The sequence below is a fragment of the Leptomonas pyrrhocoris genome, assembly GCF_001293395.1.
Source record: "Leptomonas pyrrhocoris isolate H10 chromosome Unknown, whole genome shotgun sequence".
NCBI lineage: Eukaryota > Euglenozoa > Kinetoplastea > Trypanosomatida > Trypanosomatidae > Leptomonas > Leptomonas pyrrhocoris.
The window spans coordinates 387,469-410,701 of record NW_015438368.1 but is presented as its reverse complement, the minus strand read 5'-3'; the positions used below and the strand labels follow the sequence as shown (position 1 = coordinate 410,701).

Sequence of the window (23,233 nt, the reverse complement as noted above, 5' to 3'; positions counted from 1 at the left end):
TTTGAAGAGAAAGAAAGAGATTCTGCTTATTTAATATAGACGGTGACAATGTGGCAATCGCTGCAGTGCTTGACAGTTTGGTCAAGAACAGCTTCAAAGGGTTGCTCTCACTGCTGGCACATTCAGATGTCTCGAACAGAGTGTAAGATAAAGGTGTAAAACTAAAAAATGAAATATTAAGTCAGCAAGCACTAAAGCAGGTTGGATACGCACCAGAACAACACCTTTTTTCGATTGTTGTCTTCTTTTCTATTATCATCATTTAGGCTCACGCTTTCCAAGGAATCTCTGTGCAACCTCGACTTTCCAACAATAAAAAAAGGCTATACGTAGCAGCGGCCGCTACGCCTGCGATTTTCTCTGCTGCCTCTTCTTGTACTGCAGCCGCACCTTTGACATTTTTTCCTTCGGAGGTGCTGTGACGGGAGCGCTCGTAAGCGACGCAGCTGCCGCCGGTGTACGTGCACCTCTACTTCTCCCGCGCGATGGACAGGAACAACACCCGCTCTCCTCTAGCTCAACGTCGACGTTTCTCTGCACGGACAAAGGGCCGGGTGTGGACTCGGACTGCGTCGACATGTCGCGCGTCAACGGCCTGCGGCCGTCCTCGCCGTCGCTTACCCGGGTCGCTCGCGGTGTAACATCACCCACGCTGCTCGAGAAGCCGAGCGCATCCTCGCCCAGCGAGCCGCCGCCGGCGTCGCTACCGTTGATTGATCCCGTCCACTTCGTCAGCATGCTCCAGTTGGTGACTGTGCCGCTGCTACAGAGGCGTGACGACTCGAAGGAGACGTCATTGGCGGCGGGGCTCGTGGAAAGCCCGCCAGTGGCGCGTGCCCACCCTTCCATCGCTGTCGCACCGAAGCCTACCGGCGACACACCCAAGGCGTTGTCCGTACCGGTGTTCCCCGGCGATGACGGACGTGCGCGGCGACCCGGTTGCGGGTTGCTGGAGGAGGCCACGGTGACGGTCATCATGTTGACGCGGCGATGCATCGGTGCGACGACAAGCGCGTTCGCCTCCGGCTGGGGAGCTGGGAAAACCTCTGGAGAGCGCAGCTCCGTCGAGGACTCACCCGAGCTCACACCGGCTGGACTGGTGAGCGTGGCTGTGGCCTTTCCATTAGGCAACACAGTCGGCACGGATGCCAAGGCCCTGGAGACTAAAAAAGAGGTGGCAGGCAGGCGGATGGGCTGCGAGTAGCGCGTAACAGACCGCCGTTGCGACGCCGCAGGAACCCCAGCCGTCGCCGGCGACGTCGTGGCCGTGCTTGGTCCGCTGTGGCCGTAAAAGGTCTCCACATAGCTGTCTGCGTTGTGCGCCATAGCGTTCCGCCCGTCTCGTGGCATCGTGATGGCGGCCTCAGAGAAGAACATGGAATCGCTGCTGATGCCGCCTGTGTGTGCACATCGCGGAGTAGTGCGCAGACGGTGGAGAAGGCAGCCGCCTGCCCTGGGCGAGAGCGTTGGCGTGCCGCGACGTGTCGTGGACGACGGTGGGCAGTGCAGCTGCGTTGAGGACGGCTGACGGGACGGGAAGGTCGGCGTTCCACCCCTGCGGCGCAGCAGGCACGCGGACTGCACATCGTGGATCTTGACGCCCCACAAGTCTGCCCGGCGCGTCGTGTCGTAGAAGGTGTAGGTGATGGCCGAGGCGGTGCCGGTGCTGTTGCGGCTCTCCGCCCCTATCGAAGCCGCCGTGTGGGGGGAAACCCCCGGCGTGGAAGGGGAGGCGAGTGCATCGTAAATGGGCACCGTAATGCTAAAGCGGTCGGCGCGCAGCACCGCGACCCGCAACTCTCGTGTCCACGGCAGCCAAAACTGGACGGTTTCGGTGTCCGGGTTGACCAGAAAAAGTCGCGGTGTATCAGTGAGCACCATCACTAGCGAGCCCGGCGCGGCGAGCTGCGTTGACGGCGCCTGCGTGTGCGTCTCCCCGCAGTCCGTCGCGAGGACCTTGACGGGGGAGCAGTACACAACACCCTCCCCGGGCTCGAGGTAGTCCGCGAGCTCCGACGTGTAGTCCGTGTTGGTCGTCGTGATGTTGGTAGTCTCCAGCACCCTGCTCCAGTCGATCTCAGCAAAGAAGGGGTGGCGCTTGAGGGCGGCAAACCCGCCACGCTCCACAGAGCCAAGGCGCTCCTCTGGAATGTGGCGCAGCAGCTGTAGGACGAGATCCTGCGCGGCAGCGGAAATGATGTCTCCGCTACTGCCGCCGCTTCTGGCGCTGCTGGCGTCATCTTCGGTCGTCGCGTGTGCAGCAGCAGCTTCGTCATCGTCGCAGTCACAGTCAGCATCCTCGACGGCATTGCTGGGGGATGTGGAAGACGCAGGCGCGGTCGGAAACATCAAACCCTCCGGAGAAAAGGTCTGGATGCTCTTTGCCACTTCCCGCAGCGAACCGGTAAAGAGCTTCTCACCGACGAGCAGCTCATACAGAATACAGCCCATTGCCCACAAGTCGCTGTACGGTCCAGCCTTGGAGGTCTGAATCACCTCGGGAGAGATGTACGACGGGGTGCCACCGAAGCTGTTCGCCTCCTCATCGCCGTAGAAGCAGGCGTCGCCAAAGTCGGCCAGCTTCACGTGGAAATCCCAGGTGAGCAGCAAGTTGTCCGGCTTCACGTCGCGGTGAAGCACGATGCTCTCCTTCATCAGAACGCTCTCATCTTCGTCTTTGGTGGGGCAACACGCACAGGCGACTACGTCTTCTCCACTTGCCCCCTCCTTTCCACTTGTCGAATCCACGGTATCGCTGTTGCCCTCGTCCTCTTCGCCTTTTGTGCGACGCTTCAGCGAGATGCCCGGCGCCGATGACGGCGTGGGCGGCTTCTTCGTGGTGGTGCAAGAGGCGCCGTCAGCCGTCGGTTGCAGCGGCAGCGATGACGTGGACCCTGGGCAGCTGTCCGACGCATAGTGATCCGCCCTCGCAGCGCCACTGTTCCCTCCATTTTCTTCACTCGTAGCGTGATGCAGCACGGCTGCGTCGCTCGCTGTCGATGTCATCCAATAGGTGTGCTGCGACCCGTCCCGCAAGTACTCCAGCGCCAGCACGACATCCGCCAAGAAGCGTGGTGCCATCGCACGGGTGTCTTGCACGCCAAACACTTTCTGGTACTGCGACAAGTTCCCCTTCTCCGCCAGGTCCATGACGAGGTAAAAGGTCTCCGCATCCTCGGTGACGCCGAACATGTTGACCAGGCACGGGTGATTGAGTCGACTCGCCATCCGCAGCTCATTGTGGAAGGCGTTCAGCTTCATCGGGTTGTCAGCGAGGTCGGACTTCTCCACCACCTTTGTGGCGACGGGGCGGAAGGGCGCGCTGCCGTTGCTGATGGCCTCAGAGATCATCATGGTGTTCACGCCGTAGCGCACCAGCGGCGTCTGCGGTGTGTTGCTCGGGAATCGCAAAAGGTTCGTGCCGGTTTGGAGAGCTGTGGTCACGCTGTCCTGCCTGGAAGTGCGAGTCGTCGCCAAGCTCGTCGCGCCGCCGCTGAACACGTAGCTGACGGTGCTGGTGGGAGAGACCTGCTCCACACCCTTCCCGTCACCGTTACTGGTGGTGTTTGCGCCATCGCCCGTCGGCAAATGTCCAAGTGTTGCAGCGGTGGTCAGCGCAGGCGTGTTGCTGCGCAAAGAGCTCGGTTGAATCGCCTGTTCGGTTGCTGTCACGGCAGCCGCGCCGCTTTCTACTTCGTTCTTATCGCCGCCGACTTCTATTCTCTCTTCGCCCTTACTGCCTGTTTGGGTCCTGACGGTCCCGGCGCCTTGGCTGCGACAGCGTCGACCGCTGCTCAGGTGACCAGAGGTGTCTGCGGAGTCTCCCCGGGCAACGCTCACCGCCTGCATCTCAGCCTGCTGGGTTGTGGACGCGCGATTGTCATCGCCCACCTGCGCCGGCGTGCCCTGCGACTCCGACACCGTGGCGCTCGCCACAAGAAAACCTTCTCGTCCATCTGGGAGACAACTGCTGCCGATGCCTCCAACGTTGCAATTGGCGTCATGAACATTTTCTTTCCTTGTTGTGGGAGTTTTTTCAGTCGTACCCTCACGGTTCACACAGATTGCATCAAAGGTCTTCTGTTCGTTCCCGGCGGCGGCAGTGGTGACTCCAACGCGTCCGCCGCTGGTCGTTGGGCTTCTGTCCGCCGTGTTACAGGAGGTAGAAGATGTGTTGGTGCACGGCTCACGTGACAACACCAGGGGCAGCCGCAGCGCTGCCTCTCCATGCACATCTGCGCCGTCGTTCTTCGCGACATCCGTGCTGGCCTCCGCCTGTGTCAACGCGGTGGCATCGGCTTTGCTGTCGTTCGAGCGCATCTCTGCCACCTGCACTTCTGTGGTTAGCTTCGAGGTTACCCTGTTGACACTTTTCCCCTCGTCACCGACCACCACCAGCACCGCTGCTGTCCCCTCCCGCTCCATTGGTGTCTGAGTTGGAAAAGTGATGGAGTTGTTGTCCACCCAGCGGTCGGAGTGGACCTCCTCTTCCCCCTCGTCCTCCTTCATTCCCCCCTCCTTTGCATCCGGCACGTTGCTGCCCGCCGTGCGGGAGCTGTGGCAGTACGTCTTGTTCGTCCATCGTGGGGTGCTGAGCGAGGTAAATCGAAGCGTGCCGGCCGTCGACGTCGACGTCGGCGAGAACTCGAGCCCCTCGCTCTCCGGGGAGTCATTCAGCGGGCCGGCGAGCATTCCCTCTGCCTCGTCGTCGCCCGCGCTCGTCCGCACTGTGTGGTCATCCACGCCAACGTCGAGCTCGTCACGCGCGAGCTTTGCGACGGAGACCTGCGTGGACGTCAGCGAGGCGCCGCCAGCGTCGCCCTCTTGCACCTTCGTCGCCAGCACGACCGGGAGGTCAGGAAACTTCTGAGAGGTGTAGCAGGAGGTCACAGAGGCGGGCGGTGCGGCGGGGGGACGGTCCTGCAGTCCCACAGAGAGCGGCCCTGTCGATGGAGAATGCTGCATCCCCTGTTGGCTTTTCGCGCTCTGCGTCGCCGCAGCACTCGTCTCCTCGCTGTCCGTGTGCACCGCCAGCGGCCCGCTCACGACGACGGACTCCACCTCCGGCGACTGCCCGCGCGTCAGCCAGCGCGAGTCGTTGAGCGATTCAACGCACGGGAGGGCCGGCACGTCATCGAGGCCGTTGTAAAACGACGCGGTTTGGTCGTTGTAGGGCTGCTGGTGCAGCGGCAACGCAGACGCGCTGTCCATACTGACCGCCGACGCCAGGCGTGAGTGCAAAAAGACGCCAAAGTGTTCCTTGCTGTGCGCACCGGTCAGCGGGGTTTCCGCAGCGCCGTCTGCCCCGTCTACTGTCCCGGCGATGGACGCAAAGTTGTGCGAAGGGGGCAGCGAATTTGCCGGGGAGTAACCGGGCATGTAAGAGTTTGACTGACTCGTGCACACTTCGGTCACCGGGGTAAAGAAGCGGGGCACCTCCACCTCGGGGGGGTACAGCTCTGCGCGCTTCACCATGCCGTACGCGCCAGTGCCCAAGTTGCCGCTGCTGTCGTGCGCAACGCACAGACGCTCCCGTGCCAGGTACATCTCCGCCGGCAGCGTCGGGAACAGCTCCCTCAGCCCGGGCAGGGCGGTGCGGGTGGACGTGCCGTATCGGTGGGAGTGCCGCCCCGAGCGCGACGAGCGAGCAGAGCGAGCAGAGCGGGCCGAGACGAGCGAGCACGCGTTGGGGGCACTGCGGGGGCCGTAGCCCAACACACTGACGCTGGCGCTGCGGTCCGACTCCATGTCCGACGCCGCCAGCCCCGCCGGCAGGCGAATCGCCGGCACATGCGGCACCGCCCCGCCGATCGCGTTCGTCTTGGTGGCACTCGCCGAGTTGAAGGAGAGCGGCGTGGCGAGCGGGACCGCGCTGTCCGTGTCGTCGTGATGCACCAGCACACGCAGGTGGAGGGAGGAGGAGGAGCCGAAGGACTTCGCGGGCACCGGGGCGGAGGCCTCCGAGACGTCGGGGATGGTGTTCGTTGGTGTCTCGGCAGGGTAAGAGCTCCGCGCCGGTGTTGGCGACGGGGGTCGCAGACGCGTAGGGGCGGCGGTGGCGCAGCGGTGGAAATCGAACGACAGCGGCGACGATGGAGCGGAGGTGTGCAGCAGCGTGACAGAGCCGGTGTCATACGGATTAGACAGGGATTTTACGGGATCGCTCTCTGCCTCACCGTAGCGGGTCGTGCACCGCCGCACGATGGAGCCAGCCGGCGTGTCCTGTACCGGCTCCGTACCAGAAGAGTTCCTGCAGGCGCTCCTCAGCGGCGTCAGCGGGTTTCGTGTCGCGGTGGCGTTCAGCGTCAACTCGCCGGGCGCCGTGCTAATCCGCCGGGGCGGTGAGATGGCCACCGCGCGCGGAGACCCGTTGTGGCTCTCCGACGGGGAGTAGGGAGATGTTTCTGTGTCACGGGTTGCCACCGACTCCCGCTGGGACGGCGTGGTACCGATGGGAATGAGCTCCGCGAGGTCCGGCGATGCGGGGGACCACGAGGTGTAAGCCGGGCCGGTATACGCATCTGCTGCATCGCCGCCCTGTTGCACGTGATGATGGGTGTGCACGAGGGCGGGCTCCTCTTCCACAATGATCAACGACTGTTGGACTGCCTTTTCAGATACGACGGGCTCTTCGGACGGTTGGCTCGCAGAGCTCTTGCTTATCGCGCCGGCTGGCACGACATTGCATGGTGCGTATTGCGCCGTTTTCGAGACGGCTAACGGGGACGTGAAATCGGAGTTGTTCGCTGCCGAGTCACATGCCTGTAATTGAGCAGAAGAGTTGCCTCTGTCGGAGTTGGCAGCGGGAGAGGAAGACTCCTCTGCGTTGGTGTCGCCTTTTCGCATGCGTGCACTACCAGTTAATATGGAAAGAGAAAAAGAAAGGTAGGGATCAACATACAGCACTAAAGACGGCAGAATCAAATCGGCCAATATTTCCGCAAATATTCTTTTTTTTTAATGGGGAAAAGAGGAAAGAAATAAAAACATTAAAGAAACAAAGAAAGGACCAATACTGTATCTCGTACTCTATTCTTGGCTACCGCACTCTATCAACGTGGGACTGTTACTACGCTCACTCGGGGCATCACATTCGTGTTTCTCCAGCGTGAAGCAGACCGCAAAGGAAGAGTCTGATGATAAAGCAAGGACGCTTCGAATGTGGGTGTGTTCGTGAGCGAATGTTGCCACCACCAAGTATACCGGCAGTGATGCAGTATACATGATAAAAAGAAAAGAAAAGAACGGATGGAATGCACACGACGGGGATGATGGAGGGTCATAGAGCTGTACGGAAGATACCATTGACAAGGTCGGAGACATTCAACACGCTCCTAGCATAGACGGACAAGCCCAGAAGGCACTGCAGAAGAAACCCCTCCCCCCCCCCCCTTCCTCCCCTCACCAGTAGTACAGTGAAGCGTTGATTGTCCTTTACTTGTTGCCGTCTCCATACTGGGCAGAAAGAGCCTGCAGTGTTCTCTCCACTTTCAGACCCGAATACACGTACTATTTCATGTGGAAGCCAGGAAGGGGTGCAGAAACACATCCTTTTTAAAAGTATTATTTGTGATACTACGTGTGTGAGCTTTGCCATTTCCACCTACTCTGAAGAAACGCTGTTCTGAAATAAGCGAAGTATAATATTTAAAAAAAGGCGGTGCCAGAGAAAAGAAAAGAGAGAACGCCTTTCGTACAATTCGATGTGTAAGAAAGAAACACAGAGTTTAGAGAATAATTAGAAGAAAGAAAACAGACCTGTTGAGAGAAACTTTAAATAAAAGATGTGAAGCGGCTTTTTCCCTTGTGCTGCCGTAATGATAACCTCAGCTGATTATAGGTTTAAAGATTTTTTTAAAGAAGAAAATGGGTACATGTTAGCGCTGCTCAGTCAGACAAGATGAATACCAAGGGTTGTCAGAAAATGGAAGGTGATTGAAACGAGAAAAAGTACTTTGCCGAAAGTGAAGATTCGAATGTAGAAGCGATGTAGCGTGAAGTGTAGGTTGAGATCTCCCACTTGTCCACAGTAAAAAGAAAAAGAAAAGAAGAAGAGAACAGAGCAATGCGTGAGAGTAGGATCATATTGTTCAAAGCAACTCCTCAACTGCAGCTTTGTTGTGCGTATCAGTACACTTCACTTCCAGCTATGTACGCTGCAGAAAAAAAAAGGCACAAAGAAGTGGAGGACGAACGAAGAGAGCAAAAGGGGGTTCAGCAAAAAACATAGTAGAGAGGTTAAGGAAGAAGAGAAAAGAAAGGGAGTAATAAAGTAATATAAAAAGATCAGGGTACTATGTGACATTGACAACTTTAAAAGAGTCGATACCGTACACAACGAGTCTGCCCAGAATAATACTTTTTGGAATAGTTAGATGATTTTCTTTGAACTACTAAAAGAGGGCGATAGGTATTTGTAAGAAGAAACAAAACAGAAAACGTTTTGGGTGGATGCGCCCGAAATCGAGCAAACGTATATTTGCGGATGTAGCCAAAAGTGCCGAAGATAGACGCGGACGAAGCGCAACGAGAAAGAAAAACAGAGGCGTTCCATCATCCTGTGAGCTAATATCTACGCCATTCGCACAACATATGAACTCCCGTTGTAAGTGCAGAAGAAGGAATCATAGCGGTCGTTATGCATACGTGCGAGTGGACACCATCATTTCGTCTGTCGTTTCTTCGGCACGCGTGTGACTTGACTGCTTCGCACGCATACCGGGAGACCATCGCCGTGCATTTTGTCTTACAAGTACACAGTTTCGAAGGAAATGCACGTCCCGGAAGAGAAAAACATCAAAGAAAGCGTGTTTGAAAGCGGGGACACGGAGCAGAAACACGCAAGGAGACATAATAAAAGTGGCAAAATATTCTCAGCCTCACGGAATACTGAATGCTTCACAGATGTTGATGAGGTGCATTTTTTATAGTACAAAAGAAAGAGAGAGAGAGAGAGAGAGAAGTGTTCCTTTTGCGCCACCTTATGTTTATCATCATCTGCGAAAAAGGAAGCGAGACAGCCGCTCATAAACAGGGAAAGGAACGTAATAGGGATTTGAATCTATGGACTCCTGCCCCGTTGTTTCAAAAATCAGTCACAGGTTCAGTGTTTTCAAAAGAGAAAAGGGAATTTAAAAAAAAAGAGAGATGCGTAATACGTTTCTCAGGTTGCAAAACAGACGCAAGAGAGGTACATCCAATTTTTAAATACTACTATTAATGCGCAAACCAAAATAAAGGCTGTTTACCTGGAAGGGAAAGGAGTACAAACAAGCAGCAACACTCGTAAAAGCCAAACGATCGATCAACAATTTCAAAACCAGAAAAGAGAATAGTAATCATAAAAAGCAAAAACAAAAATATGGTTGCGATTCGGTCGGAAGGAAGGAAAAGATTACTTCTCTGTTCAGATGATGTTTCAAAGACTGACAGAAACGCCAAAGCAATGAGAAGAACCCACACAAGGAGAAAAAAAAAACTGTTGTTACAGATTAATTAAAAATCTGTTTTCTTTCCTACATGACTGTCCTAACGTCTTGAAGTCAGCGTTTTTGTTAGAATCGGAAAAACAAGCACAGTATATCTCACAACCTTGACGGTAGCGCTTGAGTATCCAACGCTTATTCCAAGTTTCCAGCTCCCTCCACCCCTGTAGAGTACCTTGCATACTGAAACGACAGCTTCGATGGAGTGAGAAAAAAGGAGATCGATATAATATTTATGGATTTATTTGTTTATTGCAGTTACGCCGGGTTGACAAAAATGGCGCTGTCCTGCCACTATACAGGATACAAAGGAATAAAATAAATCACCACAGCAATGAAATCCTCTATATTTACTCTTCCCATTTCATTTGCGCCTTCTACGCTCATGCTTGCGTAGAATGCTGCATCTTCGTAAAGAAAGGTGTGCAACATGTGCTTTGCTTTCTTCACAAAAGAACATGAGAGAGCTGAGCAGTGTGCTTCAGCATCCAGCACCCCGTACTTTGAAATTCCGCACGCCACATAGCCGCCTCAACCTATAAAAAGGGGTCTCCCATCCAGTCGAAAAGCGCAGAAGCAAAGTGAACAGATAAGAAGAAGACACGAGAGGTGTTCGTTTGACCCACCGATAATAACGAGAGGCGTTAGAAGTCCTCTTCTGCGAGCAGGCGTATGTCTCTAAAACATGTTACTGTGAACTCCCCCGCCAGGATCAAACCCGCGCGAGAACAGAAACATAGAGTTACTAAAACTAATAATAACAATATCAAGCATTCAGTTCTAGAAAAACAAACAGAAAGGCGATTAAAAGATTTGAATCCATGTGATAGAGAAACAACAAGGACCGATGCGCTAAGAACCAACAGATAAAGGCATTTTATTGTGCTATTTTCGTTGTTTCAGAATTAGAGAAATAGCCTAGCAAGCCTTCAGCTTCGAAACACAAGCAGGCTCGGCAGAGGAAGTGAAATTAATATCACAAGATACACCGGTACAAAACATTTTTAAAAGAGGTGAGGATGTGGAGATAGAATAGTTCTGACATTCCTCTAAACAATTCGCACACATGGAATAACATAAAACAAAAGGCGGAAGTGAAAAGACTCGCCTTGATACCAAACAGCATCACAACAGAGTACTATCACATAGTTTCGCTGTGAGCAGGGTAGTCTTTACATCGAGAGCGAGATCCACCGGCCATCGCGAAAGACCCACGCTTTGGTGCTCCCCCACGCATCTGCTGAGGGCCTCGACTCTGGCACTGAAGACATGGTCGGCTGACAGGTGCTTCCGTCTGTCACGTATGTGGCGGCGTACTGCATCGGAGGTACTTCCGGCACGGACGACGCACCACGAAGCATCACCGTCGCCTCTGACAGCTTTCGCGCTAGCTGCGGTGGTCCAGTCAGCGGTGGCGGCAGAGTTGGAAGACAGACACTCAAGGGCGTTGAAGGATGAGGTGAGCCGTTTCCAGAAGCAACACGCAGACAACCGTTGCTGTCAACGTAGACGTAGCCCACAACGGAGTTCGCTGCCGGGGCGGCGTTGCTGGTGGAGGCGGCCGTTCCGGTGTTAAAGGGAGCGACGCTCGTCGACGGCATCGGCACTCGACTGGGCGTGTAAGACGCTGGCATTCCGGAAGAAGGAGCTCCCTCGAGCACCTTGCCATCCGCAGGACAGTACGCAATGTTGCTCGGAATCGCAGAGGGAACTGCCATCACTTTACAGTTTAGCGACGGAGGAGTGCCGCCGCTTCCAGGTACTGTGCGGACCGCCTCGTAGTTCGGAGGGTTCTGAAAAGGCATCGGTATGTGGGCAGCTGGCTTTGAAATGTACCCCCACGCACCAGGCGCACCAGCGTTGTTGCTAGTCACCACCGTCCTGGGCGTCGTTGGTTTCGTCTGCGGTGGAGGCGCCCCATCCCACTTCACACCATTCTGCTCCTCTTGGACGCAATGCCGGACGCCGTTAACAAAGAAGTACGATTTGGGTACGTCGTTCGAGCTGCTCGGGTCAGCGCCGCCGCTCTTCGTGCGACCGAGCTTCGCAGTCGCAGTGAGGCTACGAGAAGGGTTAAACCTCGGGAGAACGCTCTCCGGTAACGTCACATTGGCGGGCGAATCGTGCTCATCCTCACTAGAGTACCCGGCGTCGTCGTCATCGCGGGTGGCGTTGAGGGACTTTGTTAGCTTCGCACACTCCATTCGCCCTGCTGATGAAGGGTGCTTTTTGAACTTGTCATCCAGATGGCTCTGCTTGCCCTTTGAGAAGACAGCAGCGTGCGAGTTACGTGTCTCATCCCGAATGTCGTCAGACGAGTCTGACGTCGTTTGCAGGTTGAGGGTGCTGAGCAGCTGCTCCCAGGCAGCGGAGTTGGGCTCAAATGGCTCGCTGCCTTCCGCGGTCTCTGTTGGTGACACCTTCCAGATGGACATGAACGAATGGAACGCCGTTTGTGGTATGTCTTTCTTTTTTGGAAGGAAAGATGAATACAACGCAGACACAGAAATCTGTGACAGAAAAGAATCTCTCCACACTGCAAAAATCAAAAACCTTTTTTTTGTGATCTTTTGCTTCTCAGCTCAGAAAAAAAAGGAGCTTCTCTTTATGCTCGATGATGGTTCGACACGTTATGAGGAGTTCAATCAGCTATCCCGGTGTCCACCAAAACAAAGAAGCTATGATAAAGCGGAGATGAGCTTTAGGTACCTTACCTTTTGACTAAGTCTCAGCTCTGGAAGACCAGAGTGCAGACGCAGAAACAAAAACAAAACGAAAGGAGCAGTAACGAGTCTGTGCGAAGAAAGACAAGCAGCGAATAAGCGTCGCTGAGCTAACAAACCAATCACAGTGGCTTCCTTTCTCTTGTTCTACCGGCGAGCTGATGGTTACGTGGAATGTGAAAGACGCTCTCCTTTGCGATCCAACATAGATGTGTGAAAAACGTGTATGTGTTTTCTTCTTCCTTTCTGTTTAGGGGGAGTCTTTACGCCATTCGGCGGAATATCGAAGTGAAAACGGTTTGGGTGAAAAGCAACTTAAGCAAACGGAGAAAGGCAAGAAAGAAAAGGAAAAGAGAAAAGCGCGCTACGAAGGCAGCAAATGATTAGCGCGGAGCGTCGATATATACGTAGTGAAATAGAGGACGGAGAAAACAGAAAAGAGAAGGGAAGAGAAGCTATAATGCGAAGAAGCAAACAAAATATTGAAAAAGAAACAAAAATAAAAAAGGATTGACGGTGATAACGATTGTTGTTTGTTTGTTTTTCTGAAGGCGGTAGTCCTGTGGTCTTTTGGGGAGTTACTACGCGGTTGAAAGCGTAAAGCAATGGGAGAGAAGGGAAAATGAAAGGCATTGAGAAACGGCGCGAGGAGAGAGGGCGTATCTCAAAAGATCAGAAAAAAGAAAAAAAGAAGATGGTGCTGGAGCGCAGCAGGTCACGTAAAGTTTCATTGCGAAACTCGCAAAGAGAAACACACATTCGCTTAACTGGATAACAGTGAAGGATGAAGCTACATTCACACGTTAAGCCCAACACCGTCGGCAAGAAGCTCACGCTGGCTGTTTGGCGCTACTTGCTTGTAGGCAGCGTATGCACGGAGCCACGCATTTGGACTCGTTGCTATTTATACCGGGTATTACTATTTCTTTGGTCAACTGTGATAACAGGCAACTAACGTGCAACTTCAAAACCGAAGTCAAACTGACAGCTGCAATCCACAACAAAACAATCACCACCAAACACACACAACGCAAATTCCAAAAAAAAGGGGCCAGAGAAGAGCTCTCCTCAAATTAACGAGAATAGCAGCTCACTTTGGTGGCTTCAGTTGGTTTTTGCGCTCGCGCCACCAGTCCTCCACCCGCTGGGTCTCCCGTCTACGCAGCATGTCAACTGCGTCCTGACCCAGCGTCGCATGATCCGGGACGGAGAACAGACTATACTCATTCATCGTCGGCGCGTCGGGACGTCCCTTGCCGCGTGCGTGCAGCCTCTTCCAGTGGCTAATGTTGTACTCCAAGTCCGTTTGCAGACGCGGAAGGACGTGCTCCTTCCACCGCTGCTGAACCTCCTCCGTGCTGGCTTCAGGGATGTCGGTGTAGCGTCGCACACGGTCGGCGATGGTGTCCTCCTCCGCCTTCATCTGGGCACCGTACTGCTGGATGTAGTAGTCCCACTCTTTCTCCGTGAGTTTGCGATCCCACTGCGCCGGCGGCTGGCGGCGGACGCGATGGCCTTCGTAGTTCCACAGATACGGGTTCCACGTCCCCTGCACACTCTTGCGCTGGAGATGCAAATGCGACGCGGAAAACGGCTGGTTGTAGTCATTCCCCTCGTTCACCAAACGGTGAAAGCGTACGTTGATGCCCATGGAGCTGAGAAACCTAATGGACAGCGCCTTCTCGCTTCCATCGCGGTACACGCCGGTGATGCTGCTCTCCGGCCATTGGCGAGGGCGGATGTCGATCTTCACTTGTGGGTACTGGCGATAGAACTCCGGCAGGTAGGTGGCCATGAACTGCCGCATCGCCGGGTTGCCCTTGTTGGGGCTGTACGAGACGATGATCTTCTGCAGACAGAGCTCTCCGTTGCGGCTCATGGTAACTCTGAAAAAAGATCTGCGAAACCAGGAATTTGAGTTGTTTTTGCGGATGCACGAAAAGAGAAGGGAAAAGAGGTTCAAAATGTGTGGGACATGAAAAAGAGACAAGAATCAAGTCGGCAAAGGCCTGCGCTCGACGCCACATCATCCCAAGAAGCAAAGACGGATCAGAAGAACACATCGCTGAGCACAAAACGATCCGTAACCTTAGAAAGAAAACCTTCACATTTACACCAGTTTCGAATAATAATCTTATTCTTATTTCAATTATTAATGTGAATTCCACTCGCGCAGCGCTACCGTTTACGCAGCGGCTTTCCCTGAAGAGTCCACGGGAGTCGCGCCGGTACAGCCTGAATCCCAAGACGACCCCCACTAACGCGGTTGTGCAGCGGCCCTTTATCCCCCGTCACCCCCTCCGTCGTGCGCTCCGCCGTGCTGCGGTTGTACGCCGCGAGGTGGCTCTGCACGTCACACAAAAATCCTTTGGCGGGGTAATCCAACGCAATGCGGGTGTCCGCAGTAGGCGCGGCGGACGCGTGACTTGCGTCGATTTGTTCCTCCACAGTGCGTTGGAGAAGCCGACGATGCTGCGCGACCGCTTTGTTTGTGCTGCTCAGTCGTGCATATGCCTTGCTGGTGCGCGGAAACGCTGACATCAGCAACCCGCCCTCCTCTATCAGAAACTGGAGGACGCTAAAGAGCGGCCACGTACTGAGGGGATCCGCACTGGTTTGCGGCGATCCGGGGAGATGATCCTCATCTGCAATCGTCGACTCCAGTCTCTCCACCAGGTCCATCACTCGCGCATGTGTCTGCCGGATTGTTTCCATGTCCCCTGTGTTAAGAGACACGAGGAGGGAGTCAAGAGCACTCGTGATGTACGCGCTCACGGTAGACGCCTCCAGATACTCCATCAACGAGTTTGATGCTGCGAGCCGCACTTCTTCATTCAAGACAGGTCCTTCCCACGTGCCCGGCGGGCAACGCAGCGTGTGCAGCACGTCTTCTGGTCGATAAAGCGCCATCTGCTGTGCTTGAGAGGTGCCGGCTGATGCTTCACTCGGTGTTGAGTGTGGTTGATAGCGCACATTCAGTTCCATGGCACACTCAGAGAGCAGTGGCGTGGGGAGTCGGCCACGAGTTGCTGTGTACGGGTCTGTCTGAAGGGTGTGAGGTTGCCGTAGAGCACGAAGTAGTAGGAGGCTGTGGTGCACAGAGGGATGCCACAGCATCGATGCGGGGCAACGAACGACGAACATGCTTCAACAGGTGCACTGAAGACTCAACAGGTACAGGCGTGTTTCTTTTTAAACGCGAAAAGGGAGAAGAGAGCTCGGCTCTCGGTCGTTCGACAGCCTTTCCTGGATTCAAGAAGCCTAGCTGTTTTGAATTGCATGAAAAGAATGACTCAAACAGAGTAACAAAAAGAAGGCAAAACGTCGGAGGGTCAGTAAAAAGAGGTAATGACGCTGTCCCCGCACGGAGACCACCTCAACACTGAGTAGCACACGACATCCCAATGGATCGCTGCACACAAGACTTCAATACCAAAGGAAAGCAGGAGCAGGTGCGCTATCAGAAAAGCGAAGATACGAACTTCGCCTCTATTTCGTCCAAACAGTGTAAGCCACGTAAGTACATGTAGGCTTAACACCTCATACTGTATCCCACGTCACATACACTGCAAATCTGCGCCAACGCCCAGCTCGCGTTAGCACAAAGTGGCAGCGTTGCCTTCAGTTTTACACGCTCAGCTTTTTGATCTCATTGAAATGACAGAAGAAAAATAAATGAACAAGAGTTCTTTTTCAGCACAGCATACGGGTCGCGCATATTTACGACACAAATATAAAAGAGAAGTGAAAAAAAATCGTAAGAAAAGCTAGAATACTAATACCTAAAGAAAACAAAGCCACTGCCGCAGAGCACTTTTTGAAAAATATTCACTTACAAAAGCAAAGGAATACCTACGTGAAAGCGAGTCCACGCTCCGGTGTGCATGGTACACTTGAGCGTGCAGCGTCTACTTTCCACTACTATTGTATACAGCACGCCTTGTCCTCCACCGCTTAAATGTCCTCCGCGGTCATCGTCAACATCGGCGGGTTGATGTGGAAGTACGGGCGGATGAACTTGCCATCGCCAGCCCACACGTCGTGGCCGTGCGACAGAGCGTAGTCGCGGGCGTTCTCACGCTTGAAGTGTTCCGGCCAGTCCTGCATGTAAATGTGGTAGAAGGACGAGTAGAAGATGGAGATGTAGGTCAGGTACAGGAAGGAAAAGAAGCCTGCCCAGTTGATCATGGAGCGCAGCTTGGTCATGCGGTAGGGATCGCGGAGACCGAGCTGGAACATAGCGCGCCAGTACCACTCAAAGGCCTGCTTGCGGGAGGCGCCGAGCAGGTGCAGCGGAATCTCGTCCCACGCAGCCTTGAAGCGGTCAGTGGAATGCATGTCGCCTCCGAGAAGAGGGCGGCTCGGGCGCATCATGAGCGCGCGATGGGAGGCCGTGAAGCTCACAGCCGGGACGGTGCGGCGCAGCATGACGGGAGAGGCGGAAAGCGAACCTGTGCGGAAGGAGAGGGGGTGAAATCGACTGTGTGATTTCAAGCGGTTAAAGAGCGCGAAAATGGAGCTAGGCTCTGTGAGAGTGAGGAACGGTGCAGTAAGTAAGTAGAAGGAAGAGACGAGTAGAGAGTGAATGAGAGCAGTTAACCTGCACTACTACACCATCAGCGTTCATACGGTAAAGCCAAAGTCACGACTCCCATGAGTGTGTGCTGGTTTTGGTGCGCCTCCGTTCTCTTTTCAGCACCGCAAAGGCGGCACTGAGCTGCTCTAGAAGCAAAACCACGCCGTGGTGCACGAGTCGCCTTTTAGAAATCTGTATATGTTTTTCCCCGATCATTGAACTTAATCGTGGCTTTAGAAGTTTAATCGATGTGACGAAGTATTTCGCTGCAAAAAGCTCCAAAGAAAGAACTCGCTACTACCACCAAAAAGGAAACGCCAAACAAGGGACGAAGAGGCGCAACCCGTTGTGCACACTGCCATTTTGCGATGCTGCAATACAGTGGACGATCACCGCCTCCTCCGATCTTTCTACGCCATTCTTCACCAAAAATGGTACCACGACTTCTTCGGCGCACTCGCCGGGGTCCACTTCTTGTTCTTCACGAGGCACTGCATTAGCAGCTTCCGTTCCGAGTAACACGTGGCGGTTCGTCCCCCCAGCTTCATCTCCGGCGGGCAGCTCTCAGAGCAGCGCAGCAGGTCTCGATTGAGAGCGAAGCAAGGGTGATACTTGTTCATGTTTACATTAGCAGGACGCACTATTTCCTGGTTGTACTCGCGCGTCCCCTGCTCTGACCAGCCGGACACAATTTCAAGGTTGTGGTCCTGGTCGTGTGCGTAGATCATATTCCGCACAATGTGACCGCCGCTCAAACGCGACGGGTCCGACGGCGCTTCAGGATCCGCGCTCATGCTTCGATGCTGTCTTCTTGCCAGTACACCACTGAGTAATAGAGGCCAAGGATCCAAAAAAATAGAAGGTCAGCGTCGTAGCTTTTAAAATTTTGTGTGTTTTGTGTGTAGTGTCGCACTTGTATCGAAGTTGCATCGAGACGTCCGGCCATTAAAAGAAGAAGGAGAGAGAGAGAGAGACAAGAAGTGGTGCTTAAAAAGAAAACGTCACACGCTCAAGAGGAATACTGAGTCAGGATTTTGTCAAGAAGCGCTGCAGAGGGGGATATCGCACTAATCATTTAGCACACCGCCGCCTTATCTTTCTTCACAGCTCTGAGAGAGAGAGAGAGAAGCTTCTGTGTGCTTATGAAGATGCATGCTAAGAAGAAGTCCTCGACAAACCGAGAGGAAAGGACGAGAGAGCATTTGGGAATTGAAGGCAAAGTAATGTAGTGTCAGAAACAACACATCATCACAACACGCTAGCTTCACCGTCGTCACGGCATCCAACCTTCTCTCAGGCAACACTGCTGCCACAAGAACACCACAGCCTCCTCACCAATCACGTAGCAAAAGGAAACCGAGTCTGCCACCGTTGGTTGTAGTGACCTATCTGCGTAATCGCACGTGAGATGCCGCGACGCTCGGTTTCCAGCAAACGCGTCTTTGTCGGCAAGCCTTGCGACCGCCGCTCGTTGTTCATGCCTTTGGCATCCTCGCGCGCCAAATGCATGCGGGTGCGTGGGTTGATGTTCACCGGCATGTACTTGTAGTATTGGTACGGCTGCTGCTTTCCCCACGTCCACGTCGGCTCCAGCCAGATCTCACGCTGGTTGTGCTCCGCAGGATGAGCTGGGCAGCGGACAACGAGGGTGTCCTGGACCCAATGGAAGCGGCAGCTCTCGCAGTGCAGCTTCAGCTTATCGCGGTGCACCAGCCCAGGGTGCTTGTCGGTGGAGCCCTGCAGCTTTTTCATGTGATGTGTCGTCCGTCCGTCCAAGTTGTTCGGTGGAGAGAGGATCTGCTTGTTCTTGGGTCCTGAGGAGTAGCCAAGGGGGAAGAAGTTGCGTGTGATTGCGGTGGCACAAAGCGCCTGACGCGCCATTGTGGAAGCCCGGAGCATCGGTGCGGATGCGCTACGATCGTTCTTCACCTTGTCGACGCTCTACAAATGTATTGTATCGCGGTGTTGCAGCACGAGATGCGGTTGACCAGCGTTACAACACGATGATTGTGAGACAACAAACACGAAAAAGAAGACGAAAAGAAAGAAGTGGGAGTTGGGAAAACACCCAAAGAAAGGGAGATACACGTGATTTCGACTCAGTTTTCATAGGTTCCTCGCGACTAGCAAGAAGACGAGGCGGCAACCAGAAGGTAGATAAACTCAAGATACAGCATAGGCTCCTTGCGGCTGCAAATCAATAGTCTGCAGCAGAAAAAAACGTGTTAGTACGCACACTGTTCGCAGCCAGTCGTTTTAGTGCTGGCTTCGCTTTCAAATTGATCATCAAGTGTGTATAGTAGACGATCACAGACAGAGAAATTGAAACAGAAGTAACATTAGAAGTTTTTTTTGTTGCGAAAGATGTCGTTTTTCAAGTAAGAGAAAAAAAAAGAACGAGCTATTTACTTCAGCCCAGGTTGACCGTTTCGGACAACAGGAAGTGTGGTGCAGGCAGGTCTAACGCACTTTAAGCCTCCTGCTAGCTACCAGGCAACTTCCATATTTTTACTGTTGTCTGCGATCGTAACACTGTCGAAAGAATAATAAGAATTCAAAATAATTTGAAGAGGAGAAAATTTAGGCAAAAGGATACTAAAATATGAAATAGAAACAACACAGAAAGGAAAGATGTTGTGTCTTACGACACGGAGGATTCAGAAGTTGAGTGAATGCATGTATAGTCCTGAAGCAGAATCTGGACAAACAAATTATATGTTTTTGCGTGATAATTGCCTTTCGACAAAATAAACGGAGAAGAAAGATATTTTTCTGGTGATTAAAAGAAAACTCTGAACCGGAAACATACAAAGAAAAGCTAATTCAAGATTTATGTTAGTTTAACCCCTTTTTTGGTCCTCTCCGAAGCATCATTCATGACGCGGCAGTGAGGAAGACACATCTCGACATAGTGGACCTCCTCGTACGACACGGATGTGAACTTGACGTTGAGCTTCTGCAGCTGCGGGCAGCCTACAAACCGAGCGATGTTGCCCTCAATCTTTGTGTATGACAGATTCAACTTGACTAGTCGAAATGCCTTCTCCAGTCCCGCAAGACCTTCAGACGTCACCGGACACGACTGCGCATGCAGCTCTTTCAGATGTGTACAATTCCCTAGAGCACCGAGCTGGGTGATCCGTGTGAAAGACAACAAAATGGCTTTGAGTGACTGTGCGCGTTCAATCCCTTTAAACCCTGCGTCATCGACGAGCGTACTGGATATGTTCAAGATCTCCAAAAGCTTGCATTGCTCCAAGCCTTTGATGGAGGACACTTGCGTCTCCGCCACGTCGAGGCGACGCAGGTTGCACAGCGCCTCGACGCCCTCAATGGTGTGCAGTGCCGTTTTGTACAAGATCAAGGTACGAAGCTGAGAACAACTCAACAACGGAGTAATATCTGTGAGCTCGGTCTCTGCAAGGTCAGCCTCGCGCAGACTTTTTGCGTCGCGCAACCCCGCAATGCCCTTCGACGTGACCTTTGTCGACCACAAATTGAGCACGCTGAGCTCTGCACACAGGCCGAGGTTGTTGACATCCGTTGCATCACAGTGTGTCAGAACGACCTCTCTGAGAGGAGAATCCTTCGTGACCGCGCCAAACGGGTTGTGCTTCGACACACGGCTGAGCTTTACCTCCAGCTGCTCCAAGGATCTGCTTGCTAAGATCCGCCCAATGTCGGCAACATCTGTTTGCGAGAGAGAAAGAGCGCGCAGAGAAGGAAGGAGCTCCAGCCCGGCGACCCCGTCCTCGTCCACCAGTGAGCCCTGCAAATCGATCCTCCACAGGTTCTCACAATGCTGCAGTTCCGTCACTTTCGTCACGCGAGTGTGGGCAAGACAAAGGTTTTGTAGCGATTTGAGGCGGCGGAACCCGTCGATGCCGGCTGTGTCGACCAACGTGCTCTGCAGGGACAACGTTTTGAGCGAGCGTGCGTTGGAGAGAAATGAGACGTTGCGAATGGCGGTTTCATTGAGGACGAGCTGCTCAAGAGTGGCCAGGTGTTGCAATTCCTGCATTCCCTCGCTTGTCACCGCCGTCTTGGAGAGGTTCAGATACACAAGACTGCGGCTTTTGCTGAGACAGTTCACATCTGTAATGGGAGTCGACGACAGATCAAAACGAGTGAGGTTCGGCAGCGTCTGCAGGCCCTCGATGCCGGCTGAGTTCACCATGGTATTGGAGAGCACCAAGAACTTGAGGTCCTCTACTGCGGCCAGCGGCCGCACATTGGTAATCCGTGTTCGCGCCAAGAAAAGCTCCTCCACGCGCCTCAGCTTCCCGATCGACTCCACGTCAGCGTCTGTGATGCTGCAGCCGCTAAAAAGAAGGGAGTGTAAAAGTGTGCAGCGTTCTATCCCAGTGCAGTCGAGGTCCGCCTTGCAGTTCATCAAATCGAGCTTTTTCAAGCCTTGCAAAGCCTCCAGGTCTGAAAGAGGAACTCGTGTGGAAGGCAGCGCAGGTCGAGGTGGCTGGCCTGCGCTAGTGGAGTCGATGACGACGACAGACTGAGGATGAATCGCGACGTTGCGCAGCACCACCTCCTCAATGCGCGGCGCAAGCGCGAGCATTTGCAAGCGAGGCAGCGCTACACCAACAACCTCGATAGCTTGGAGAGTGGAGCCATTGCTGTACAAAAACGAAAGCAGCTCGTTCAGTGGCACGGACCCAACCTTGAGGCAGAACTCTTCCACTCCGCGCGAAAACGCCAAGCACGACTGCCACTCCGCAGGGGTAGGCGGAAGTGTCGCGCCGTTGATTTCCACACAATCAATACGACCGAGTGAAAGCAGGTCCCCCAAGGAGCAGTTCAGTTCAGGAACAGCGGCAGTGCTGGCACACCCGCTCCTCGTCGCAGCAGATGCCTTGCGATCGCCCCAACAGTGCACCGACAGCGAAAACTCTGCGCTCGCGGAAAACTTCAGGGGCGCGCGTAACACCAGACCGTCTCCAACTTGAACAGATTGGCATTCAGGTCCGCCGCTTGGGTCCGCATCAGAGGGAGAGAAGTCGGTGCACTTTTGCAACCACCACCGAGCCAGTCGTAGACCGTAAACATCACTGATATCGCACCGCAGACGCAGCCGTCGCAGTTTACGGAACGAAAAAGCTTCCACCTGCTGGTAACGGTTCAACCCAAGGCGCAGTCCTCGAGTTGACTTCTCCTGTGATCGTCGCGTTAGAGGCGCGGTGCAAATCCAAGACATGGACTGGTCTGGAAGAAACTCAGATATCGCCATGAATGCGTCCGAAGCTATAGGTTGCATTGCTGAAGTTGCAGAAAATAACCTGTAGGGAAAGGCAGAAGAAGGAGAGATGAAGGAAGGGCACAAAGAAACAAAGCGGCGCTAGCACATGAGAAAGAATCTTGATAAAGGAAGCGCAGAGTTCAGAATGGCACCCGTAACGTTAAAATAAAGAGACTTCTTTCATTCGCCAGTGCCATCTTCGAGTGTGTGTGCGAGAACGTTTAGTATTTGATTTCAATATCTTTAAACAGTTAACAAGAGTTTATACGAAGTTAGTTTACTGCTGCGGAAGCCGGAATAAGTTGACGTGCTCTTGCTCGCACTCGTGTACATCGCCAGCGATAACAAGCGAATGCAGGGGTTCGCCAAAGTCAGCGTCAAGGAGCTCTTTCATCGAGCCAGCCACGATCTTTTGCGTTGCAGACCCAACACGAGCCACGCCCACCGCAAATGTAGAGCCGTCAACAGCGATAGCGCCTTCTTTTTTGTAGCTCTCCACTTCCAGAAGTTGCTCCAGTGCCTGCTTGATAGTCATGTAGCGCGGCGCCTCGTAGATCTTCCGACCACGTGCAAGGTTCTCATCCGATATCTCCTTCACTTTAATGTCGAGCAGCACCAAGGTGTGAATACCAGCGACCCGGTTGCTCTTCAGGCGATCGTACCACGAATCCGGACGCCACGTCTCCGTCCAGAAGCACAGTGAAATCACTTGGCCAAAGCGATACAGTTGGAGTCCGCAGCAACCGACAGCGTTGATGATGGAGGCGTTGTGGATCGCCTTACACTCAATCCCTTGCTCGTGGCAGCGCACAATCAGGTCAGAGTGCGTGGTCGCACCAAACACGTCGCCAACAACAAGAAGCACTACTTTCTTCTCCTTAGCGTCGTCGAGGACCACACCGCTCTCCACCATTTCTCTGTCGGCGACAACAACAGGTCTATCATACGCGGAGGAGAGCTCCTCCGCGTTGCTGTTAATCAAGAATGAGGTGTAGGCTTCGAGATACACAATGTCCGCTTCCTTCACCGCGTTCATGCCTTTCAGCGTGATGTCAGACGCATCACCCAGGCCGAGTCCGACGAGCGTGAACATTGAAGCAGTTTGAATGCGGAGCCGATAGATGCTGTGTGGCCAGAGTACCCAAAGGAAAACAACGAAATGAGTCAAGAAAGAGAAAGAAGCCAGAGAAAGAGGGAA

The 23,233-nt window shown here is 53.7% G+C and overlaps 9 protein-coding genes across 16 annotated transcripts; all 9 read right to left on the bottom strand.

Annotated features, from left to right (window-relative positions):
* Positions 1-342: 342 nt before the first annotated feature.
* ABB37_05945 (putative protein kinase) lies at positions 343-8,158 on the bottom strand (the record flags this gene model as incomplete). 2 transcript variants are annotated; one of them, XM_015804185.1, is made up of 1 exon in its annotated part: positions 343-8,158. In XM_015804185.1, exon 1 carries the CDS (start codon positions 6,844-6,846, stop codon positions 343-345), a length of 6,504 nt encoding a protein of 2,167 aa, XP_015657319.1. In that variant the 5' UTR covers positions 6,847-8,158. The 2 variants fall into 2 exon arrangements, with proteins under 2 accessions (XP_015657319.1, XP_015657320.1); XM_015804186.1 differs by having other exon boundaries at positions 343-7,155.
* Positions 8,159-10,657: 2,499 nt separating this feature from the next.
* ABB37_05944 (hypothetical protein) lies at positions 10,658-12,873 on the bottom strand (the record flags this gene model as incomplete). Of its 2 annotated transcripts, none has more annotated exons than XM_015804183.1 (1): positions 10,658-12,873. In XM_015804183.1, exon 1 carries the CDS (start codon positions 11,918-11,920, stop codon positions 10,658-10,660), a length of 1,263 nt encoding a protein of 420 aa, XP_015657317.1. In that variant the 5' UTR covers positions 11,921-12,873. The 2 variants fall into 2 exon arrangements, with proteins under 2 accessions (XP_015657317.1, XP_015657318.1); XM_015804184.1 differs by having other exon boundaries at positions 10,658-12,791.
* A 425-nt stretch (positions 12,874-13,298) lies between these two features.
* On the bottom strand, positions 13,299-14,108 carry ABB37_05943 (putative mitochondrial hypothetical protein; the record flags this gene model as incomplete). Its single annotated transcript, XM_015804182.1, has 1 exon — positions 13,299-14,108. Exon 1 carries the CDS (start codon positions 14,085-14,087, stop codon positions 13,299-13,301), a length of 789 nt encoding a protein of 262 aa, XP_015657316.1. The 5' UTR covers positions 14,088-14,108.
* Positions 14,109-14,386: 278 nt separating this feature from the next.
* Positions 14,387-15,502, bottom strand: ABB37_05942 (putative mitochondrial hypothetical protein; the record flags this gene model as incomplete). 2 transcript variants are annotated; one of them, XM_015804180.1, is made up of 1 exon in its annotated part: positions 14,387-15,502. In XM_015804180.1, the coding sequence occupies exon 1, from the start codon at positions 15,350-15,352 to the stop codon at positions 14,387-14,389; it is 966 nt and encodes a 321-aa protein (XP_015657314.1). In that variant the 5' UTR covers positions 15,353-15,502. The 2 variants fall into 2 exon arrangements, with proteins under 2 accessions (XP_015657314.1, XP_015657315.1); XM_015804181.1 differs by having other exon boundaries at positions 14,387-15,475.
* Positions 15,503-16,162: 660 nt separating this feature from the next.
* ABB37_05941 (putative mitochondrial cytochrome c oxidase VIII (COX VIII)) lies at positions 16,163-16,736 on the bottom strand (the record flags this gene model as incomplete). Of its 3 annotated transcripts, none has more annotated exons than XM_015804177.1 (1): positions 16,163-16,736. In XM_015804177.1, the coding sequence occupies exon 1, from the start codon at positions 16,634-16,636 to the stop codon at positions 16,163-16,165; it is 474 nt and encodes a 157-aa protein (XP_015657311.1). In that variant the 5' UTR covers positions 16,637-16,736. The 3 variants fall into 3 exon arrangements, with proteins under 3 accessions (XP_015657311.1, XP_015657312.1, XP_015657313.1); XM_015804178.1 differs by having other exon boundaries at positions 16,163-16,729; XM_015804179.1 differs by having other exon boundaries at positions 16,163-16,690.
* A 470-nt stretch (positions 16,737-17,206) lies between these two features.
* Positions 17,207-17,698, bottom strand: ABB37_05940 (hypothetical protein; the record flags this gene model as incomplete). 2 transcript variants are annotated; one of them, XM_015804175.1, is made up of 1 exon in its annotated part: positions 17,207-17,698. In XM_015804175.1, exon 1 carries the CDS (start codon positions 17,576-17,578, stop codon positions 17,207-17,209), a length of 372 nt encoding a protein of 123 aa, XP_015657309.1. In that variant the 5' UTR covers positions 17,579-17,698. The 2 variants fall into 2 exon arrangements, with proteins under 2 accessions (XP_015657309.1, XP_015657310.1); XM_015804176.1 differs by having other exon boundaries at positions 17,207-17,661.
* Positions 17,699-18,122: 424 nt separating this feature from the next.
* On the bottom strand, positions 18,123-18,727 carry ABB37_05939 (hypothetical protein; the record flags this gene model as incomplete). 2 transcript variants are annotated; one of them, XM_015804173.1, is made up of 1 exon in its annotated part: positions 18,123-18,727. In XM_015804173.1, the coding sequence occupies exon 1, from the start codon at positions 18,681-18,683 to the stop codon at positions 18,123-18,125; it is 561 nt and encodes a 186-aa protein (XP_015657307.1). In that variant the 5' UTR covers positions 18,684-18,727. The 2 variants fall into 2 exon arrangements, with proteins under 2 accessions (XP_015657307.1, XP_015657308.1); XM_015804174.1 differs by having other exon boundaries at positions 18,123-18,715.
* An 887-nt stretch (positions 18,728-19,614) lies between these two features.
* On the bottom strand, positions 19,615-22,077 carry ABB37_05938 (hypothetical protein; the record flags this gene model as incomplete). The annotated part of the gene is made up of 1 exon (XM_015804172.1): positions 19,615-22,077. The coding sequence occupies exon 1, from the start codon at positions 22,051-22,053 to the stop codon at positions 19,615-19,617; it is 2,439 nt and encodes an 812-aa protein (XP_015657306.1). The 5' UTR covers positions 22,054-22,077.
* Positions 22,078-22,312: 235 nt separating this feature from the next.
* Positions 22,313-23,161, bottom strand: ABB37_05937 (diphthine synthase-like protein; the record flags this gene model as incomplete). The annotated part of the gene is made up of 1 exon (XM_015804171.1): positions 22,313-23,161. The coding sequence occupies exon 1, from the start codon at positions 23,126-23,128 to the stop codon at positions 22,313-22,315; it is 816 nt and encodes a 271-aa protein (XP_015657305.1). The 5' UTR covers positions 23,129-23,161.
* Positions 23,162-23,233: the final 72 nt, after the last annotated feature.